This window comes from Poromitra crassiceps, assembly GCF_964638095.1.
Source record: "Poromitra crassiceps genome assembly, chromosome: 8".
Classification (NCBI taxonomy): Eukaryota; Metazoa; Chordata; class Actinopteri; order Beryciformes; family Melamphaidae; genus Poromitra; species Poromitra crassiceps.
In genome coordinates, this window is record NC_139629.1 from 37,838,211 (window position 1) to 37,859,819 (window position 21,609).

General features: G+C 43.6%; 2 protein-coding genes across 3 annotated transcripts in view; both read left to right on the top strand.

Moving 5' to 3' along the window:
- The window catches only part of otud3 (OTU deubiquitinase 3), a 7,580-nt gene extending 259 nt beyond the window's left edge, over window positions 1–7,321 (top strand). Inside the window, exons 2-8 of the mRNA XM_083641677.1 lie at window positions 1,217–1,517; window positions 2,272–2,420; window positions 3,381–3,493; window positions 3,599–3,721; window positions 4,580–4,712; window positions 5,127–5,314; window positions 6,637–7,321. Of these exons, the coding sequence (XP_083497803.1) occupies window positions 1,312–1,517; window positions 2,272–2,420; window positions 3,381–3,493; window positions 3,599–3,721; window positions 4,580–4,712; window positions 5,127–5,314; window positions 6,637–6,801 (1,077 nt within the window). The 5' untranslated portion in view covers window positions 1,217–1,311 and the 3' untranslated portion in view covers window positions 6,802–7,321. The remainder of the gene's footprint in view (window positions 1–1,216; window positions 1,518–2,271; window positions 2,421–3,380; window positions 3,494–3,598; window positions 3,722–4,579; window positions 4,713–5,126; window positions 5,315–6,636) is intronic.
- Window positions 7,322–9,008: 1,687 nt separating this feature from the next.
- Window positions 9,009–21,609, top strand: part of atp13a2 (ATPase cation transporting 13A2) — a 35,077-nt gene continuing 22,476 nt past the window's right edge. Inside the window, exons 1-4 of one of the 2 annotated variants that reach the window (XM_083641486.1) lie at window positions 9,009–9,138; window positions 19,687–19,763; window positions 20,689–20,856; window positions 21,428–21,486. In XM_083641486.1, the coding sequence (XP_083497612.1) occupies window positions 9,126–9,138; window positions 19,687–19,763; window positions 20,689–20,856; window positions 21,428–21,486 (317 nt within the window). In that variant the 5' untranslated portion in view covers window positions 9,009–9,125. Of the gene's footprint in view, window positions 9,139–18,145; window positions 18,366–19,686; window positions 19,764–20,688; window positions 20,857–21,427; window positions 21,487–21,609 lie in introns of those variants that run through there. The other variant, XM_083641487.1, reaches the window with a different exon arrangement.

Below are 21,609 nucleotides of genomic sequence, written 5' to 3' on the forward strand. Positions count from 1 at the left end.
TGGTTCAATTTAGTCAGTCTAGTTAGCTAGAATAGCTAGTTGAAGTGCAAATAGAGACATTAAGCGATGATTACCCTAACTTAACCATGACGCAAAACTCTACCCTGAAGTCTGGCAGTATAACGTAATGTCGCCGTGCTTATTTCAGTGTAAATGACATTTTTAGAATTTGGTTGTTTGATTTATTGTTTAGCTGCGGCCAGCAGTCTGTTTCTTGGTTGGTCGGTCCACAAAAAGTTTAAGACACAGGAGGCTGAAATTTGGCGTGTGTGTGTGTGTCAGAGATGGGGACTTGGACTTGGGCTTGAGTCGCACTTAAATCTTGACTTGAGACTCGTCCTCAAAGACTTGACTTGGACTTGAGGTTTGGGACTTGTGAACAACCTTTTTTTTTTTTTTTTTTTTTTTTTGGTGCATTAACATTAAAGCAGGACTAAACCCTCCAGATTTCTGGTAGAACGGCATGCTGCAAAGTCATATATATTGGTTAAAAGCTGAAAAAAAGTATTTTGGGGTTTAGTCCTGATTTAAGGAAATATATACTGATGTCATCCAATCCAATCAATGCTGATACTGTATGCTAATAGATAAAGGAGTGAGGATAATACAGTACATGCTTTGAATTCCTTAGTTTTAGCTGCAGTGTTCTAAGCAGACCGGTTTGCATGCAGCAGATGATAGAACGCTCATCCATAAGAAACTTGAGACTTGACATGGACTTTCCCCTCAAAGACTTGAGACTTGACTTGGACTTGCAAAAAATGACTTGTGAGCATCTCTGGTGTGTGTGTGAGACTTGACTTGGACTTGCAAAAAATGACTTGTGAGCATCTCTGGTGGGTGTGTGTGTGTGTGTGTGTGTGAGTGAGTGAGTGACACACTCTGACTGACATTGCATATCTGATTGCCGATATTTCTTTATATAAAAAAAATAAAAGCCCTACCACTAATCAGGCTTTCCAACGATATAAAATACAATACCAATTGGTATTATTAAAGGGGAGAAATAATCGACCGAAATAAAGTTTCAAAACTTTTTTTGAGGAGTTTATATATCGGTGATCGGTGATCGGTCGATGATCGGTTGGGCAGATATTTCCCATAGGCAATCGGTGATCGGTGGCAAAAAACGTGATCGGTGCACCCCTAACTGTGTATACTGTAATAATCCCCCCCCTCTCTCTTTCTGTGTGTATCTGTCTGTCACTCTCATTAGGTTCCACACGTGTGGAAGGGAGTGATCAATGTACCAGGTCACCGCCATAAGAAGTAATACTTTGCTGCTGTAGGCCCGCAGAACCAGCTGCAGCCATGTCTAGGAAGCAGACGTCGAAACCCGTCCGTAGCAACAAGAAGGGCGAAGTGGAGCGCAAGAGGGACGAGAGGGCGGCGCGCCGGGCCATCGCCAAGGACCGCAAGAACCGGCCTCAGGATGGAGACGAGGGGGCGGAGCTTGTCAGTTTCTCCAATCAGCTGCAAGCGCTCGGGCTCAAGCTGAGAGAAGTCCCTGGAGATGGGTAAGACCCAGAGAGAGATGGTGGAGTCTAGTCTGGAGATGGGTAAGACCCAGAGAGAGATGGAGGTGGAGTCTAGCTAAACTGTAATTCACCTATCGCTAAGTCCCGCCCTCGAACGCAGAGGAGCCAATCCCAGTTGGTACCAGCTGCACAGTGTACTTGGACATCCTGAGCTGGAACTCCATACAGAAGCATCATAAGTCATGCTTTTCCTCTGGTTTTATGTTTTTTTTTTTTTTTTTACAGTTTTAAGTTAAAGAAATGGGTAATGCATCACTGATCCAAGGTATCTTGAGAGGCTAGGCAATGGGGTATATTTTATCACCGCTACTTCCTGGTTCCTGGGCACCAATTCAGCAGTAGCGAGTTGCGGCAGCCTCGGCTCCTGTAACCAGGCACTAAATAACGTTTCATTTTGCCCATGACAGGCATAGCTGAAGTTAGCTAGCAGTTTTTTCTTCTTCTTCTTTGATTTTGTCCCATCGCGTCGCACCTCCCCTGAAGCGCTCTCACGCCCCCAGGGGAGGCAGGCACGCCTCACAGTTTGAACACCTCTGCTCTAGAGTAGATGTGACAATTCATGAACATACCGTATTGCACTAGGTTTGTGGAAGGGGAAGCAAACGGAATCTGTTTGTTGAATCTCAACTAATAAGCTGTTAAAACATCTACAGGCAAGGGCAAACATGGTGCACTGAGCCACAATTTGCTATCATTATCCTCTCATGTGTCTAATGTGTCTCATGTGGTGTAGGAACTGCCTGTTCAGAGCTCTAGGTGACCAGTTGGAGGGTCACTCCAGGGGTCACCTGCAGCTGCGCAAGGAGACCGTCCAGTACATGATGTCCCATCGGCAAGACTTCGAGCCCTTCGTCGAGGACGACGTGCCCTTCACACAGCACTGTAAGAAAATCACAGTGTTAAGTCTAGACCAGAGGTTCCCAAACTTTTCAGACCAAGTACCACTATGTACCACATTTCTCACGTAGCACTTCCCTCTGTGGATACCTTTCCCCCATAAAATAAAATGCACTGATTCAACCATGCAATAGCATCAGAAAGGTTCAATATCAACCAAGGATGCATCGATTGTGAAATTCTGGGCCGATATCAATGTAACAATTTGGCCAATCGCCATTTTTTAAAAGCTATGCTGTAGTTTGCTCGCCAAACACTGGCATTTCCTAGCCCGAATGGTACATTCAACACACCATGACATCGCCAATTTTCCACAATATTATCATTGAATGGTTGAATGTCAGTTATTTGTTCATTTCTCTGTGTTTTATTGACTTTCAGGTAATTGTTGTAAAAAAAATGTCATGTCTGCTTTTCAAATAGTTGAGATTTGATGTTCAAATTCTTGCTTGTAGTAAAGCTACCACCTCTTGAAAGGTCACTGGAAACTGCATATCGCTGATCTTTCTCTGAGACAGTGAAATATTCCCACGCAGCCGACGTTTCACTTTTATTTGAAACAAAGCACACGTGCCCCGCTGCCCAACAGCTGGAGCCGGGTACTGTTGTACGATTCAGAACGCAAATAACCAACACAACATTTAGCCAGCGCAGAATTGATGCCACACAACAGATACATATCTTATTTCCTGATAGGCTGATGGCAGTCAGCACGGCTCTTGAGTACCACCAGGTGGAGCCACGCAGAACACCAGTGGTCCTCGGACCACAGTTTGGGAACCACTGATCTAGACCATTCATTTCATGTGGACTTATTCTAAGAATACGAACTCTAGAAAGTTAACTTTTGATTACTGTAGGACAGTTATATTCAAAACAGCATCCTATGTGATGAAGGCCTAAGATGTTCTTGTCACTAATCTTTTTTCCCCTCTTTACCCGCAGTGTCCAACCTCTCCCAGCCCGGTACGTTCGCTGGCAACGACGCTATTGTGGCTTTCGCTCGCAGCCAACAGCTGAAAGTGGTCATCCATCAGCTGAACACGCCACTGTGGGAGGTAAGGGGGAAGAGGCACAGGCACAGCGTTTTCAAATGAAAGCGTATAATCAGATGCCTTATCACTGTGTGATCTCACGCGCTGTGTGTTACGCTCTGATCGCAGATAAACGGCGTGGAAAAGCAGGTGTGCCGAGAGCTGCACATCGCCTACCGCTACGGAGATCATTACGACAGCCTGAGGCACATCGGGGACAACTCTGAGAGTCCCGCTCAGCTCCGCATAGAGGTACGATACATATGGACGATACATATGGACCGCTCAGCTCCGCATAGAGGTACGATACATATGGACTGCACATGTAGCTCCGCATAGAGGTACGATACATATGGACTGCACAGCTCCGCATAGAGGTACGATACATATGGACTGCACATGTAGCTCCGCATAGAGGTACGATACATATGGACTGCACAGCTCCGCATATGGGTACGATACATATGGACTGCACATGTGTCGGAGGAAGCATGTGCTAGTCTATGACTCGAAAAATAAGTAGAGTCCGCACACTGAAATGTTCAGGCTCCTGGTCAGGTTATTTAATAAATAGAGCCTGAACATTTCAGTGTGCGCTCTACTTATTTTTCTAGTTATTTGCTTTATTTGTCCAGCACCTGCCTTATTGTAGATGTGCATGCTCTACCTTTTCTTCACTAGTCTATGACTCCCCAGATCGGCGGAGGGGGTGGAGCAATGACCGGGACCACAGGGGGAATAGAGTACTGCATGGATGACGTATTTATGTAGGCTTTATCCAGAAATCACCGTCATTTGGTTCTTCAGTGGAAAAGTCTATGGGGGTTTTAGAATGGGGATTTCACTTAAATGCATAAAATAAGGTCTGTGGTTAACAAAAGTTTATGGCAATGCGAATTTGGGTTCAGCATGATACTCTTCACAAACGTCAATAACTTTGATGCCTTTTGAAACATTTTATAAAAGGGTTAGGGTTAGAAATAAAGAAAAGAAAATATAGATACAGAAATACAGAAAGATAATTCGGAAGCCATGGCCTAAGAAGAGGCCTGTAATATGAAACCTGTTCAGCGGTGTGTTTTTCTAATGTTTACTCTTTGGCGCGGCCAGAACCTACAGATTTGGCGAGGCCAGCAGCGGGAGTTCGGGGACGGTCAGAGGGAGCGACACACCAACCATTCGCCCATGGCACTCGATGAGGACAGCGTGATCCTGAGCTCCATCAAGAACCGAGGACACCAAGGTCAGGAAGTCATCTTGGCTCGCTCATAGTGCTGTGCCTCTGCCAAGAGTCTGTTCAACTGTTGTCCTAGCAAGTTGAATATCTACCGTTATTGGATTCATCTTTATCTCAATGCCGTCTTAGATACAATCTCTGTCTTTACATAGAAGCTACATAAAGTATGACAAGTATGGCATTCAGCATCAGGCTCAGCAATATGAACAAATCAGGGCTTTGACTGCCCATATGCATGCTCTTTTAATAAAGAATAATGACAGCAGGAGCATGCAAACCAGCCAGCAAGGGTCATCATTAACATTCAACCCATATGGTTTTTTTGAAGGCTAATACCGATATGTTTGCCTGATATTTTGTGTCGATATTCAAAATCCCACTGACTGGTTCCATTCTTGTGTGTCTGTGTGTTCGCCCCAGGTGAGGAGGAGAACCTGCTCCAGCTGAGCGCGGCAACCATCAACGCCGAGTGGCTAGTGGGCTCTGTGCTGGGCCAGTCCTGCCAGGGACAGTGTGCCTCTGGGTCCTGTTCCGCCTGCACAGCTGCAGCCACAGACTGCAGTGAGCACAAGCAGCCCCCAGAGGGCGGCAACACACACAAGTCTATGGTAAAAAGAAATTAGGGCTTCAGGTTTTTCCTACAAATGGGCTGCGTTCGTATTGTCTTTTTTGCTTAGGAAGGTTCCTAACTGAGTGAAATGACCCGGAAGTACCTAAGTGGCAGCCATGATAATTCTCTTAAGTGCTAAGGAAAGGTGCTTCAGTGCTTCCTAACTTAGCTCCTTTAGCATAGCATACAGTGGACCATCCTTTACGAAAAGGAAAGGAGATAATGTCATCCCACAATTCCTTGCAGCAGCGTTCACAAAAACAAACAATCAACATAACTTAGCCAACAGAACTTGCTAATGCTCGCTGTGCTTGCTAACGAAGTTGCGAACGTGGAAAAACACAATTTTCTCAGCAACCAAGCAGGAAACGTATTTCACCATTGAAATCAGCGTGACTTGTACATGCTAGTCAGCTAGTATTTAAGTAGGCTGACTCAACCGAAGTAGGCTGCAGGTATAAGTTCTGCCATTGGTGCTGTCCATTTCAGTCGGAAATCCCCGCCCCTTCTGGTTCCACTATCTGCACGTTTTCAAAGCCCACGTCGCTACGTGAAACAACAACAACCTCTGAGCTAAATGGCAAGTTTTACATACATGTTTTACTGTTTTATATTTGATTTTCTTTTGCAGGCATTTAGACATTTGGTTCTAGCAAAACAAGTCCCCCGTCACTATTTTGAAAGAGCACCTTTGCCACATCCTGTGCGCTTAGTTAGTGCCGCCCAAGACACTTGTGATTGGTTTAAAAGGAATGCAAACAAGGCAGAGGGTTTCGGTCCCCCCCCCCCCCCCCCTTATACCAGAACAATACTAGGTTGAGCCAGACTCTCCAGTGCTGGTACAGCACTAAATAGATAGCCTGATCAAGCGAGAATATTCTTTTAGTCACTCAGTGGTGTTTTGAGAAATTGTTACGTGACATGAAAAGGTAGAAGCGCCAACTATAGAGACACTGCGGAGCGCGTCATCATTCAGAAACCACGCCCAAAACGGGGGGAAACAAAATCTCCCCCCAATCCTGGCGTTCTCCTAAAAACTTTAATTGGCGATTTTTTTTTACATTTGTTGTCTGCACAGCCCACCACACAACAGCTTTTTAGCTATGTTTAATTAAAGGAAAATGACGCTGGTGTATGGGAGTGAATGGAGCGCTTTCCCCCGTGATGGGCGTGGCCTATTTCATGCAGGGTCTCTATGTGCAGACTTAGGTAGCCTAGTGTAACGTTAAGTGCAGTGGGAATCGGTTAGGAATAGGAGTAAGGATGTTTTAGTTTTTTTTATAATTCACTCACAGAGATGGTTTATGTGCCCCTTGTTAGGTATCTAACAAGCAGAGGAAAGAGCAGCAGCGGCACGAGAAGAAGAAGCGGCAGGAGGAGAGGCATCGGCAGAAGGTCTTGCAGACCAAAGGGAACCAGGACCAGAACCAGAGCCTTGGGGAAGCGGTCACCTTAGTACCCGCTCTCGACACTCTCAGTATATAAACTGGCCAGGGGCATGGCAAAATATCACCTCCTCTCAATGCTCTCAGTATATAAACTGACGCGGGGAATGGCCAAATGTCACCTTCTGCTGATGCTGACCACAACGTTTTGCACATAGTTAACTTTGACTCAATCACATTGGACAACTTTTCCTAAAGAAAAAAACATTTAGTTTCTTCGCAAATGCTATAACGGTGCACATGGGATTACATGTTGTAAGAGAGTGGCAGCAATGACATTCAGTACGTTTCGTTGGACTTTTGGAAGTTTGTTTGATCCCCGGCTGGCCATTGTAGTAACTCCTACCAAGCTACCTAGCCCCTTTCTATGCTGGGCCAATGGCATCTGGCTTTCCATCATCTGCTGCAGGTGGGCTTCTTCATTTGTTGAGTTGATTGTTCGATTGAGTTGATCATTCTGTTTCTTGGATCTGGCCAAAGATGAAAGGAAGTGTGGCTGATGAGTGACTGTTTTTGCACACTGTTCATTAAGAGTGAGAAATGTGGCAATAAATAATAATCTTTACTGTGCTCTTGTCATGTCAAACGTTATCTATTGCATTTATTTTCCCTTTCAAACTACAGATGCAATACACAGAGGAGCTAAACTCGTTTTTTGTCGTTACAAGTGTTGAACTGTCAGTTTTGCTTGAGATTAATAAAACCAAATCTCATAATTTCCCCATCAAATTACATCAAATCCTACCAATGGGTGGCCTGTCCTTTCCTCTGCTGGACAAATTGGAAACTACAAGACAAACAATAACTACTTTTTGTGTGTTTTTATGGATGACATTTGCATCCAGTTCTTGCTGTATCAGAAAATAGAAATCATCCCCTTCACATTAGCAGCTTGGGAAAATACAGAACTCTTTCCTCTCCAATTTCTCCGTTGACCTCCATAGTAAAATGGACTGGTAAACCCACTGAAACTTGTGCATTTTGAATTATGATAGCAAAGGGATGATTTATTTGTCTCTGGAAGCTCCAGAATGGGACTCTAATGTAATCTATAACCATGTATCCCACAAACACTTCTGATGGAGAGCTCAGTCTACAGGTGTAGACTCTACACACCTTCAAATCCCATTGACTCCCATTGAGATCTAGTGAAGTCTCATCACTAAATACAATCTACAGGTACATACAATATTGCAGTTAACAGATGATAAGAAATGTGTGTCTAGTGTGGCAGTTCATTCCAAACAAAGCAAAGGATCTGTGATGTAGTCCACGTCTGTTCCTGACTGTAATTGGCTGTAGTTTTGTTAAGGGCATCCATTCTGTCCTGGGGAACAGCTTGTCCACCAAGGGAGACTGGCAGATGGGACAGGCTGTTACGCAATCATGATACTGCAGCACTATGATGCACACCTATGATCATGTAGACTAGATATGATAATCACACACGATCTGCAAGGCTGATCAGGCTGAGAGTGGTTCATGTCTATCTTATGAAATGAAAAATCATCTGGACACATGACAAAGATGTGTGAATGCTCCTTTAAAGGAGGAGATGGAACTCGAATGATTCCTGAACCAAATTTAAACCAAAGTAGTAAAAGTAGGCGGTCAATAACAAGATACAGTAGGCCTATATCAAGATAGGTGCAATATAAGCATGTGCAAAAGATTATGAGAAAGAAGAAGAGGAAAGCAAATAATCACTAATTAAAACTTGAGCAGCACATTTAGACACCCTCTCCACAGGGTGGAGGGGGGGGGGGGGGCGTGTTCCTGTTGAAGTCTTCCAAGCACTCCAAGGCAGCTATCCTCAACCCCTGGGCTGTGGCCAACTGGTGGGCCTCAGAGCACCGTGTAGTGGGCCAAGGAGGCAGTGGTATTGCCAAATATATTAATCAAAATAAAATAAAAAAGTCATTACAGCTAGTTATATCTAAATGTGCTCAAGAATTATATAGATCAAAAACTTCCAATTAAAATGCATAATTTTAAAACTTTGTTCTCTCTCTCTCTCGTTTATCTGGGAAGGTGGTCCTCGGAACTGTTTTAACAATCAGAAGTGAGTGAGCCTTTACAAAAGGTTGATAACCCCTGCTCCAAGGCATATCTGTTCACATTCATCCGAGTGCCACTAGGGGGCTCCCTAGTGCAGTAAGTTTGGCATGCCTCCATGAAAACGGCTGCACGCTTTGGGTCCATTTTGGATCACGCGACTCGCCGTAGAAACACACAAACAGTCCTATGGTGATATGGATGATATGCATAATTGTAGCGGACTCCGCAGTTGAAAGAGCCTCTTGTTGAATACAGTCAATATGGTGTGAAACGTTTTAAAGTGGAGGCTGTCACCGTGACCGCAGCATGGCCAGGCGTGGTGAGTGTGACAGTTTGTATAGCATGCTGTGATGTTTACTAGCTAAAGCCAGCCAGCAGGAGCCTGTAAGCCAGCAGTTGATAGGAGCTAGCTGACACAGGCACAGCTCTTTATCTGACTACTGCTTTTGGTGGGCAGTAACATTAAATGTATGTCAGTTCACATATACATGTTTCATCTCTTGGCTTTGGCTTTCAAAAGGTGGATACAAGCTGGTTAAGTGAGTTTAGGAGGTACCTTCAAGTGTTCAACTATTATAACATAAAACTGTAGAAATGGAGGTGTAGCAGCAAATTAGTAACAGGATACATCAAATACAATATAATTGACAGTAAATGAATAGACAGTACTGTATAAAAATATATCAAAAGTATTAAATATATGTACATTGTGGCAATAACATATATACTGTATGTTACCCCGTAGTTATACTATAAGTACAGTCTTGTTACCCTGTAGTTATATTATAAGTATAGTCTTGTTACCCTGTAGTTATACTACAAGTACAGTCTTGTTACCCCGTAGTTACACTATAAGTACAGTGTGGTACCCCGTAATTAGCCCATAAGTACAGATCTTGTTACCCTCTAGTTACAGTCTAAATTCACTCCTTGTACCTCATAGTTACACTATAAGTACAGTGTGGTACCCTGTAATTAGCCTATAAGTACAGATCTTGTTACCCTCTAGTTACAGTCTAAATTAACTCCTTGTACCCCATAGTTATACTATAACTATAGTGTGGTACCCCGTAATTAGCCCATAAGTACAGATCTTACCCTCTAGTTACATGCTTATTTGCGGGCTGTATTCTAAAGCATTACCAGGAATTTTATCACAGTTATCATAAAGGAATTGTATCACGTTATCATTAAAACCGGTTATCGTTTCATCCCTAGATGTGATGTAGGCAAAGAGCTAGGGCTGACACTACATGCAAAATGAAAGAATTGGCAACTAATCAGCAAGGTGCACTTTATTGGAGGCGAATAATAGTGTCATTGTTTATTATGCTATGCTGCTAAAACTAGTGGCAGACCAGTGTTACTGCTACTCTATATATTCAACCACCTCCACACTGCTGAGCAGCAGCTGTCTTTGGGACATTACCTGTAGTTTCACAACATTCTGTACCGTTACTTCAGTGTGCATTATCAAGCTTGTGGGCACACCAGAATCAGAAAGACTACAAAGCACTTCACTATTGGACACTGGCAAGAAGGTAGCACGCCCCCTCCCCGACCCCACCCACCCGAGAGTAGGGCTGTGCAATAAAATCGATACGGCAATATATCGCAATATGTATCAATATTTCAGACAAATATCGTGATATATCGTCATATAATTTTTTTGCACAGCCGTGTGTTCAGTGTGTGACACAATAAGAATACTTTTTATTTCAGTGTGTTCAGTAACACTCAACACTTGAGTCACAGTAGTTTTGACTCAATTTGTCTACTAATTTATCAATACAAAGTGATGTACATATTATTACGCTACCTGGGTGGTACACAGCGAGTTGTATTTTCAGCTATATTTTCAATTTTCAGTAAATTATGTAGAGTATTGCAATATATCGCAATATGTATTGTATCGCAATGTATCGTGATACAATCGTATCGTGACCCATGTATCGTGATACGTATCGTATCATGAGGTCCTTGCCAATACCCAGCCTTACCAGAGAGCTGGTCTCACCTGTTCTCTCTCCACACCTGCTTTATAGGCCACTTATAGGCACTATGTCAACAACGTGTCTTTCTCAAGGCAATGCAAGGCAATTTTACAGCACCATTCAGACAGGAGGCAATTCAAATTCCTTTTACAAGGGCATAAAAATACATTTTAAAATAAGACATTTAAATGGCATTATTAAGATTGCATTTAGAAACAAAAATACTTTAAAATAACATTTAAAAGACCACACAAAAACATACAAAAATAGTTGAAAAATAAAGGAAGTTACATATTTGATTCATTGGAAAGCTGCAGTAAATAGTAATGTTTCAATATAAAGGAGCTGTTTTAGCAAACTTCAGGTAGTCAGGAAGTTGGTTCTATGTTTAGATCCTGGGAACACGGAGTAAACCTGCCCCAGATGACCTGAGGGGTTTGGGTGCTTCATAATTAAGGCACAAGAAAATCCCTTATCAGAAATATCTCTGACCCAAGGGCGTCCGGGTAGTGTAGCGGTAGATTCCATGCCTACCAACACGAGAGTCGCAGGTTCGTGCCCCCGTGTTACCTCCGGCTTGGTCGGGCATCTATACAGGCACGATTGTGTGTGTCTGCGGGTGGGCAATCTGGGAGCCCATTGGTTAAACCAAAAAAGAAAAAAAAATTATCTAACCTCTGGGGGCAGCCCCGTTTCAATGTGGTGCAACAGGAACTCAAGAGGCGCGGTCGGCAGCGGAAGAAAATCCCTTTCCGCCCCCTGCAAGCTCTGCCATTGGCTCCAACCGGCCGACTCTGACCATTTATGGATTTCCTTTCCGTTCCCTGCGTGTCGCTCTCAAATCCTTCCATCGCTATGAAACAACAATAACAACTCTTGCTACACGCTACAACTTGCTACAACTTGCTACGTGCTGAAAATGGTTAAGTTTTGACTACACACCGACACCGGTCACGTCCACTCCATTTTGATCGGGTAAAGCGAAGCATGTTGCACCCCTTTTCACGGAGCTTGCCGACAGATTTTTGATGCAAGTCGAAAGTCTGTCTCGAGAGATTAGCGGGTGGGAGGAGGGATTAAGGGTATGTGTCCTGGTCGCTGCACTAGCGCCTCCTCTGGTCGGTCGGGGCGCTTGTTCGGGGCGGAAGGGAACTGGTGGGAATAGCGTGATCCTCCCACGCTCTTAATAAGTACAGTACTTGAGTAAATGTTAATTTCCACCACTGGCACCAAACAAAAGAGAATGTGCAGTCTGCTGACCTTGGCTTAGCCATGTAGTGTGGACTCAACTGGTGTGGATGGTGCCTTGAGGTCCATGTCATGTCGGGTGGTTTTTGCCTCTTCAGCTCAGATGACTGTCTTGTGTCTTGTGGTTTTTAGCTGAGTCACTTCCGTTGAAAGGCTGGGAAGTTTGCCCTTTGCACGGCTCAGTTTCAAGATGAAACTGAGCTCCGAGCCATATTTCTACGACTATAATTTCTACACTGACCTTGGAAGTAGTCTTGTCCTCCAAATGCAGGTTGCCATCTAAGCACTCATTGATCTTTGGTTGAGACCATTGACAGTAAATATAGAGACGGGTGATTTATGAGTGGCATAACGATGACTTTCACATGTCTGGAAGCCCTGCTTTGGGGTCTGTTTAGGTGTGGCATGTGAATGGATTGGTTATTTTGAAACCAGTTGGAAATCAATACTAGTTTATTGTACTGACCGTTTAGGCATCAGAGGCTGCTACATTGCAGTCTTATTGTGAAATAACAAGGCATGAGTTGCTCTTTAAAAGGGAAGTTTAAATGTGTACCACTACCAGTCTAAATAGTTACATAGTGAACCAGGAAGGATGGCTTGAAACCATGCTCAAACACTAGTACTGGGGAAACCCAATATTTTGGGTTGCTTTTGTTCGACAGTGGCCTAGTTATGTCAAAGAGCACACCCATTTTTACAATCAGCGTTGGAAAATAAACCTTTCACATGATTAGTACAGTCATGCATAGGGCAGCAACTTCATGACAATTCAGATGGTCTACAATTTGTTTAGCTTCTGAATTACAGTATTAAAAATTGCCCTTGATGCTGGTGGAAAAGTAAAATGACACATTTAACAATTTTATACTGTATCATGTCTTCATCTGTGCACATGATATAACGATGCCAGCTCAATGTGATAATGGTGACTGACCAGTCTAGCAATATGACAGTAGCCCAGATGTAAAACCATGTATCTGTCATTGGTGTCCGTCGTAGGCTATCCGTCAGACATAAAGCAATTTGACAGGCGTTGTGCCAAAAAGTTATTGGCTCAGTTTGCAGATTGGCTATTTAAACTGGTAAAAAGGACTGGATTGGTTAATCTAGGGCAGTGGTTCTCAAACCTTTTTCATATCAAGGACTCCTAAACTGACACAAATTAGACCACGAATCCCCATTTGATAAGATTTTGTGCCATAATGGTCCCCCATCTGATACGATGTTTGCTTTTAGATGTTTTATTGCATGAAGTGTTTGAAACCCATGACCAAAAAAGTCATTATGTTAGGCTACTTATGGATGGAGTTATTGTGAAAATAAATGACTCCCCCTTTTGCTGGGGACCCCTGGAACCCCCTCAAGGACACCTGGGAGTCCCCAGACCCCACTTTGGGAGCCAGGGCACAGTCAGACTCAGAGCAGCAAGAGATAACTCCTTTATTTTATAGGCTATATAACCCATCCGTAAATCATGTTTATTATAGTCTACTTTCCAAATATGCCTTAACAAAAATAGCCTGTTAGACATAGCCTACCAAACACATCATCAGCAATAAATGTCATGCAATACGCTATTTAACCGCAAACACTATTTGTACATTTGTTGTTACGGGTATTTGGCTAAAAGAGACGTTTCAAAGACATGCATTCATGGCCGTAGCTAGCTATGAGGACGGGGAGGTCCGGACCTCCCCTAATATTTCAGAGAAAAAAATAAAACAATCTGCATGGAAAAGCATGAAAAACACGGGATCTCTTTTATTTTGAAACGAAAGGCAGGTCAGGCAGGAAGTCATCTGACGCCGCGTCCGCGGTAACTTGATTCTGAGAGCAGCAGCATGGTGGTGAGTGATGACTCTCTGTCTGCCTGGCGAGATAATTGAAGGTGAGCGAGCTGCGAGACAGTGAGCGAGTGAACGACAGACAGTGAGTGACACTGACAGATTTTTTAGCAACAACCAAGAAAGTAAGTGTCTAGTCTGTCTCTTAAGTAATGTTACCTGTGTGACACGTTGGGATGCTACTGGCTAATCATGCATGATGCCAATTGCCAAGCTCCCGAAGTCAGGTATGCAGGTGGCTATATGCATGGTTTCAGTTTCATGACCCAATAAGTAACAAAAAGAGGTGGTGTAAAGTTAAAAACAACATAATATATTTTATTTTATTTTTCAATCGTTCCTATCAGGAATAAATAAATGTCCCTCTGTATGTTTTTTTTATTATCGATGATGACTTTGTGTGTTGTGTACGGCTTGGGTTGTGTACCTGTGTTTGTAGGTGTCATTTTGATATGAATTTGGCTAAAACAGTTTGTGTTTGTTAGTTACAATTATGTTGACAGGAGAGCTGAGCAGGTGGTGACATGAAAGAGAATATACTGAATAATGACATCACAACAGTATAATCCTAATGTTGATTTAAAATGATATATTACTCTAAATATGGCTAAAAAAGGGGGAAAAAAAAACTCAAATTTTTTCCGGCGGCGCCCTGACCCAACATCATCTAATTGCAGCGCCGCAGAGCCAGCTGGCTACGCCTCTTGACACGGTCTGGCTACGCCTCTTGACACGATCTGGCTACGCCTCTTGACACGGTCTGGTATACACATCACCCTTCAAAATAAAATACTCGTTATTTTTCTCTTGATTTAAAGAATTACAAGAACAATTATGCTTTCTATCTTCCACACTGAGCGTAGTTAGGCTCGTTTTCAACTCACCCAACACATTTTGTTTTTCATACTGTATATTTTATGGATTTGGAAAATGTTTCTAAATCATTTTTAAAGTTTGTAGACAGAGTAGAGTTTTGCTATACAGTATTTACATTTCTGTATAAAATATTTGGTCAAAATAATTACATTGTTCATTAAAAATTAAAAAATTTTACCTTCAATGAATATTCAAAATTTGACAGTTTCAAGTATAAATGGTGGTAGTGCATCAATGCTATATTTAATCCATAAATAAAAATAAATAATATAAAAATAAATAAATAAATACATACATAAATACAAAATAAATGAATAAATAAAAATAAATAAATAATAGGCTACAAAAAATAAAAAAATAAAAATACATAGCTAAAAAAAAAAATCAATAAGGTCTCTGCCTTTATACACTGTTCTCAAACTTTTTCATGTCAAGGTCCCCTAAACTAAAACAAATTAGACCACATGGACCCTCATTCGATCATATTTGATCAGGGTCCCCCATCTGATATTAGATGTTTTATTAGGAGATAGTGTGTGGCACCCATGGCCAACATTCTGTCATTGTCAACACAAAAACAGCCCTATATTGCAGCAGACAGACAGACAGACAGACAGACAGACAGACGGGGATCACAGACAAAGCTGTCTGTAGCAGGGCTGAGCAAGTGGACCTGGCTGAAATATCAGTTCTGGAATGAAGGTGAGTAACGTTATTTCGGTATGTTTTATGTTTGTCATTTTTATGTTGTCCTCTCCATGTGGCCATGCTTGCAAACTTATATCAGCTATAACAGATGTGTATGTTACATTAATGTGCTTTCAACAGGTAGACAGACAGTCAATATCCTACTTTCCGACTTTCTGTCTGTCTGCTCGACTGTCTCACTGTCTGCCTGTCTACCTGACTGACTGTTGTCAGACTGACTGCCTGTCTACCTGTCTGTCAGTGTCTGAACTGACTGTCTCACTGTCTGCCTGTCTACCTGACTGTCAGTGTCTGAACTGACTGTGTGTTTCACTGTCTGTCTACCTGACTGACTGATGTCTGTCTGTCACTGACTGACTGACTGTCTGTCAGACTGTCTACCTGACTGACTGACTGACCGACCGTCTGTCTGTCTAATTGTCTGCCTGACTGTCTCACTGTCTGCCTGTCTATCAGACTGACTGCCTGTCTACCTGACTGTCTGTCTACCTGACTGACCGTCTGTCTGTCTCACTGTCTGCCTGACTCTCTCACTGTCTGCCTGTCTACCTGACTGACTGTCTCACTGTCTGCCTGACTGTCTGCCTGTCCCACTGTCTGTCAGTGTCTGAACTGACTGTGTGTTTCACTGTCTGCCTGTCTACCTGACTGACTGATGTCTGTCTGCCACTGACTGACTGACTGACTGACTGTCACACTGGATGTTATGTAATTTAGTGTATAGCTTTGTTGCTTTGAATTTGACATTAGGCCAGGCATGACAATCAAGGCCTCTTTTAGGGCTGTGACGTCTGACCCCTTTTGTTTTTGCCCATCCTTAGTCGCCAGCTTTCTGCACCGCCCAGCCACGTCATGGTCTTCGTCACCAGTGTCCGGGCCGGCCTCCTGAAAGGTTCCGCCTGTGTCGTTGGTGTCCGGGCCATCATCCAGGGTTGCTCCACCCTTCGGCCCTGCCTCCCGGATGCCCTCTACACCTGTTGTACGCCCTCTACACCAACGACACAGGCGGAACCTTTCAGGAGGCCGGCCCGGACACTGGTGACAAAGACCATAACATCCAGTGTGACAGTCAGTCAGTCAGTCAGTCAGTGGCAGACAGACATCAGTCAGTCAGGTAGACAGGCAGACAGTGAAACACACAGTCAGTTCAGACACTGACAGACAGTGGGACAGGCAGACAGTCAGGCAGACAGTGAGACAGTCAGTCAGGTAGACAGGCAGACAGTGAGAGAGTCAGGCAGACAGTGAGACAGACAGATGGTCAGTCAGGTAGACAGACAGTCAGGTAGACAGGCAGTCAGTCTGATAGACAGGCAGACAGTGAGACAGTCAGGCAGACAATTAGACAGACAGACGGTCGGTCAGTCAGTCAGTCAGGTAGACAGTCTGACAGACAGTCAGTCAGTCAGTGACAGACAGACATCAGTCAGTCAGGTAGACAGACAGTGAAACACACAGTCAGTTCAGACACTGACAGTCAGGTAGACAGGCAGACAGTGAGACAGTCAGTTCAGACACTGACAGACAGGTAGACAGGCAGTCAGTCTGACAACAGTCAGTCAGGTAGACAGGCAGACAGTGAGACAGTCGAGCAGACAGACAGAAAGTCGGAAAGTAGGATATTGACTGTCTGTCTACCTGTTGAAAGCACATTAATGTAACATACACATCTGTTATAGCTGATATAAGTTTGCAAGCATGGCCACATGGAGAGGACAACATAAAAATGACAAACATAAAACATACCGAAATAACGTTACTCACCTTCATTCCAGAACTGATATTTCAGCCAGGTCCACTTGCTCAGCCCTGCTACAGACAGCTTTGTCTGTGATCCCCGTCTGTCTGTCTGTCTGTCTGTCTGTCTGTCTGTCTGTCTGTCTGTCTGTCTGTCTGCTGCAATATAGGGCTGTTTTTGTGTTGACAATGACAGAATGTTGGCCATGGGTGCCACACACTATCTCCTAATAAAACATCTAATATCAGATGGGGGACCCTGATCAAATATGATCGAATGAGGGTCCATGTGGTCTAATTTGTTTTAGTTTAGGGGACCTTGACATGAAAAAGTTTGAGAACAGTGTATAAAGGCAGAGACTTTATTGATTTTTTTTTTAGCTATGTATTTTTATTTTTTATTTTTTGTAGCCTATTATTTATTTATTTTTATTTATTCATTTATTTTGTATTTATGTATGTATTTATTTATTTATTTTTATATTATTTATTTTTATTTATGGATTAAATATAGCATTGATGCACTACCACCATTTATACTTGAAACTGTCAAATTTTGAATATTCATTGAAAGCATAATTGTTCTTGTAATTCTTTAAATCAAGAGAAAAATAACGAGTATTTTATTTTGAAGGGTGATGTGTATACCAGACCGTGTCAAGAGGCGTAGCCAGATCGTGTCAAGAGGCGTAGCCAGACCGTGTCAAGAGGCGTAGCCAGCTGGCTCTGCTGGACCTCCCCTATTTCGGAACCCTGGCTACGGCCCTGCATGCATTGCCTTGCTATATTGCCACGGACATTTGGTGATGTTGCGCGTTATGCGAGACGGAAACTGGACGGTACAGCTTTAAATCACTTTTTCGGCAAACAAACTTTGTAGCACGACACCTGCTGCGTCACACCTGTGATTGTTTTAGCCCTTTCCTGCCGGGTAAATGTGGATCTGAGCACATGCATCGGTAGAGCTGGGCCGATTTAAACACTGTGGCTTGAGTGTTTGTGGTGAGCCATGGTCCAAACTGTGCAATAAAAGAAGAAAGAAGACGCTTTAGAGGCGCTGGATAGCTGTCCGAAAATAGGCGCACTGACTGTAGCAGGGGACGTAGCGTGATGCAGCAGGTGGAGTGAGCCGACAGGTGAGCGGAACAGAAGCAAGGAGAAATGAGCGCACTTTTATGATCGATCTTAGGTTTGCGGTGTGGAGTTGACGGTAAAGTAAAGTAGGCTTGAGGCTTCTTCCTAAATGATTCATTTGAATATGATTGAAGTGTTTTGTTTCGGGGATACGAAATCCTTGGAAGAGGAAGCGAAACGTTTTTATGTAAACAAAGACCCGTGTTACGGTAGCATATTTTATGGTTTTGATATATGGTACCACATAACATATTCTCTGTGGTAACACTCAGTACGCTAGTGTTTCCGTGGCAAATCTCGATATCTATTATATTCTCCCATTGGGAGATAACGTGTGTTTGTGGTAGTCATCTCTGTCTGTCTCGCTGGTAACCTTAGGCTGTTTTTTCTTCTTCTTTTCTCATTCTATTCACCTTATGTTCCAACACAGGGGTCATCTGATGTAAAACAGGTGTTTTGAACAGGAAGTCATAACACAACTGGGCCAAGTGCGCGGGGCTACATAAGGTGAATAGATTGATGATATTTTAAAATGTTGATATCATCCTCAATTCTGTACTAGGATAGTGCTTTCCAAAGGAAGCATTATGGAAGAGAAAACATTGATCCACGAACACGTTATTGGACTTTCTGACCCAGATTATCAGTAGTTTGGGTGGAAAAACCTTGTTCCGTGTCCTCTGGCTATGGGTGGAAGATAGCCCCTTTTGCGACTCGACTCTACTTCTGGGGTAAATGATGTCATCATCTCCCCTCCAGCAGAGTCCCTTATCCGCCCATAGACTTCCATGGCAGGCGGAAGACACCCACAACATCCGCCGGGCGGGAACCAAAGTGCAGCTGTGCTCCCGCTCCATCCTTGCGTTCTGTTCAGAAAACGTGGACGAGGCGAGTATCTAGCTACCCAAAAAGCTACAAAACAAACAAACAAACAACTAAAACCTAATAATGGCATCGCCGCCTAACACACTGGTCAAAACGGTAAAATGGGGGAACGAAAACACTGATGCACACAAAGCGGAAGATCCACTGGAAGACGGGGCGGGGTCTTCCTGCCTGTAGTAATGCGTACCAGGCTCTCCTTTGAGAGAGTCTGGAGACGCGAGGTTAGACTATCAGTGAAATGTGCCTCGCAGAGTTGCTTTCTTCTGACTTGTATACCTAAGATGTGATTTCAAGTACCATGCCCAAGGGCCCAGTCTGCATCATGGACAACAGCTTTACATTGTGTGTTTAGTTAATATTGACTGTGTGGGTGCAGCTGAGTTCATGTGAATGTCTATGCAGAGTGGCTGTGTTAACAGTGTGTAACCTGTCCTGTAGGTAGTGTGCTGGAGCCACAGAGTGGGCTGCCCTCGCCGAGCCCCAGAGACCCCCTCCTCAGTCCTGACTCACACATGGTAAGACCCTCCATGCCCTACTCAGGAGCCACATTGACACAAAAAATCTTTGCAAGAGCCACAATAAAATAAAATAAAAGTCCCATTCCTCCATTTATTTATTTAGATTTTTATTTATTTATGTATTTTAAGTAGGACTTTAAAAGACCCACAACTACCCATAAAGGAGCCGCATGTGGCTCTAGAGCAGTGGTTCTCAACTGGTGGGTCGCGGGGCTGTTTTGAGTGGGTCGCCGATGTGTGCATGAAAAAGTTATTCTACTCCTTGAGGATGCCGGCGTTCATGGCCAACATTGCTTTCTTTCAGAGGTTGTAGCTCAGGTTCATTTTTAAAGCCATCACCAGTTTGAACTTGTTTAAAAAGCATATAGGCCTAAACTATTTCAGATATTTGGGTTGTGACTTAATGACTTAAGGAAAAATGTGGGTCGTGAGGCTAGACCAGTTGAGAACCACTGCTCTAGAGCCTTGGGTTGAGTATCACTGCTCCATAGTGTTAACTTACACTGAACCAGGCAGTGATGGATATACAGTATACACTGAGGCACTGATCAGATCATCACACATCGTCCTGTGGAGACATTGGGTCATTGCTGTACCTGCGAGAATGAGGCAACTAAGTATTGTGATATAATACACTTCAAATTAATAAATCAATATACATGGCGTCCGGGTAGTGCAGCGGTAGATTCCATGCCTACCAACACGAGGGTCGAAGGTTCGAGCCCCCGTGTTACTTCCGGCTTGGTCGGGCGTCGGCCAGGCCGATAATCGGTCGACCCCTAGAGCAGATGTGCAGAATGTGTCTTGTTGAAGCCTTCATGGATGGCTTTGATCATACTGTGCCCTTCCCCTCCCCTCCCCTCCCCTCCCCTCCCCTCCTCTCCCCTCCCCCCCCCCCCCTCCCCTCCCCTCCCCCCCCCAGGATGTGCAGGGGTACAGGTGGGTGTGCTGGCGGGTGTGGCTGTCTCGTCTGGCTGCCCTCCTCTCTCTGGGTCTTCTCCTGGTTGTGTTTCGCTGGCGCCCTCGGCTGGCTGTCCTCGCCCGCTGCAGCTCCTGCCCTTTGGCCATGGCAGATATTCTACTACTAAGAGTAAGAAAATAACAAACTGTTAAAATGTGTCTCATCATGTAGACATGTTCAAATCTGATTTCTCTTTACAATGTGCACAGCTGTCTCCTCTGGTGAAGTCCTTTTAAGATTGAGAGTAAATAATATGGTTAGACCAATATATGGGTTTGCTCGTATCTATCTATCTATCTATCTATCTATCTATCTATCTATCTATCTATCTATCTATCTATCTATCTATCACAGTCTTGTTTTAATAAAAGTGCTTGTGACGTCTCACATGTGGCTTTGACTTCGAATTGAACATTTAGCCCACTTCAAAGAAAATACTGAGATACAGTGTACAGTATATTGTGTATCGCCCTTCAGCCTAAAAATATGGAGATGGGATTTCTGGCCCATATCGCCCAGCCCTAGTCTAAGTGCTGTTTCAGAGGCGTTTCCAACCTGACAAGAATACAGTTCTGGAGTGAACAGAGTAAATATTTGTATTTTTTGCAATTCTATGTTGTGCTCTGATTGACTGCATAAGCTGCTTACAAACTATTGTGTTTTGTATTTATATATGTTTACATTGTGTCTCCTCCTTCAGAACAGTTTCGGCCAGCAGTATGTGGTGGATGTTCTTACAGAGGAGATGGAGCAGGGCAGGTCAGCTCCATGTCTCTTATCTTCTCACAGCATCACCTTTCAAAACTGTTTCAGTGAATTTCTGAAAAGTGATAAAGGGGTTGGAGACCATAGGATTCCCATGATCATGGAAAACCTGGAAAA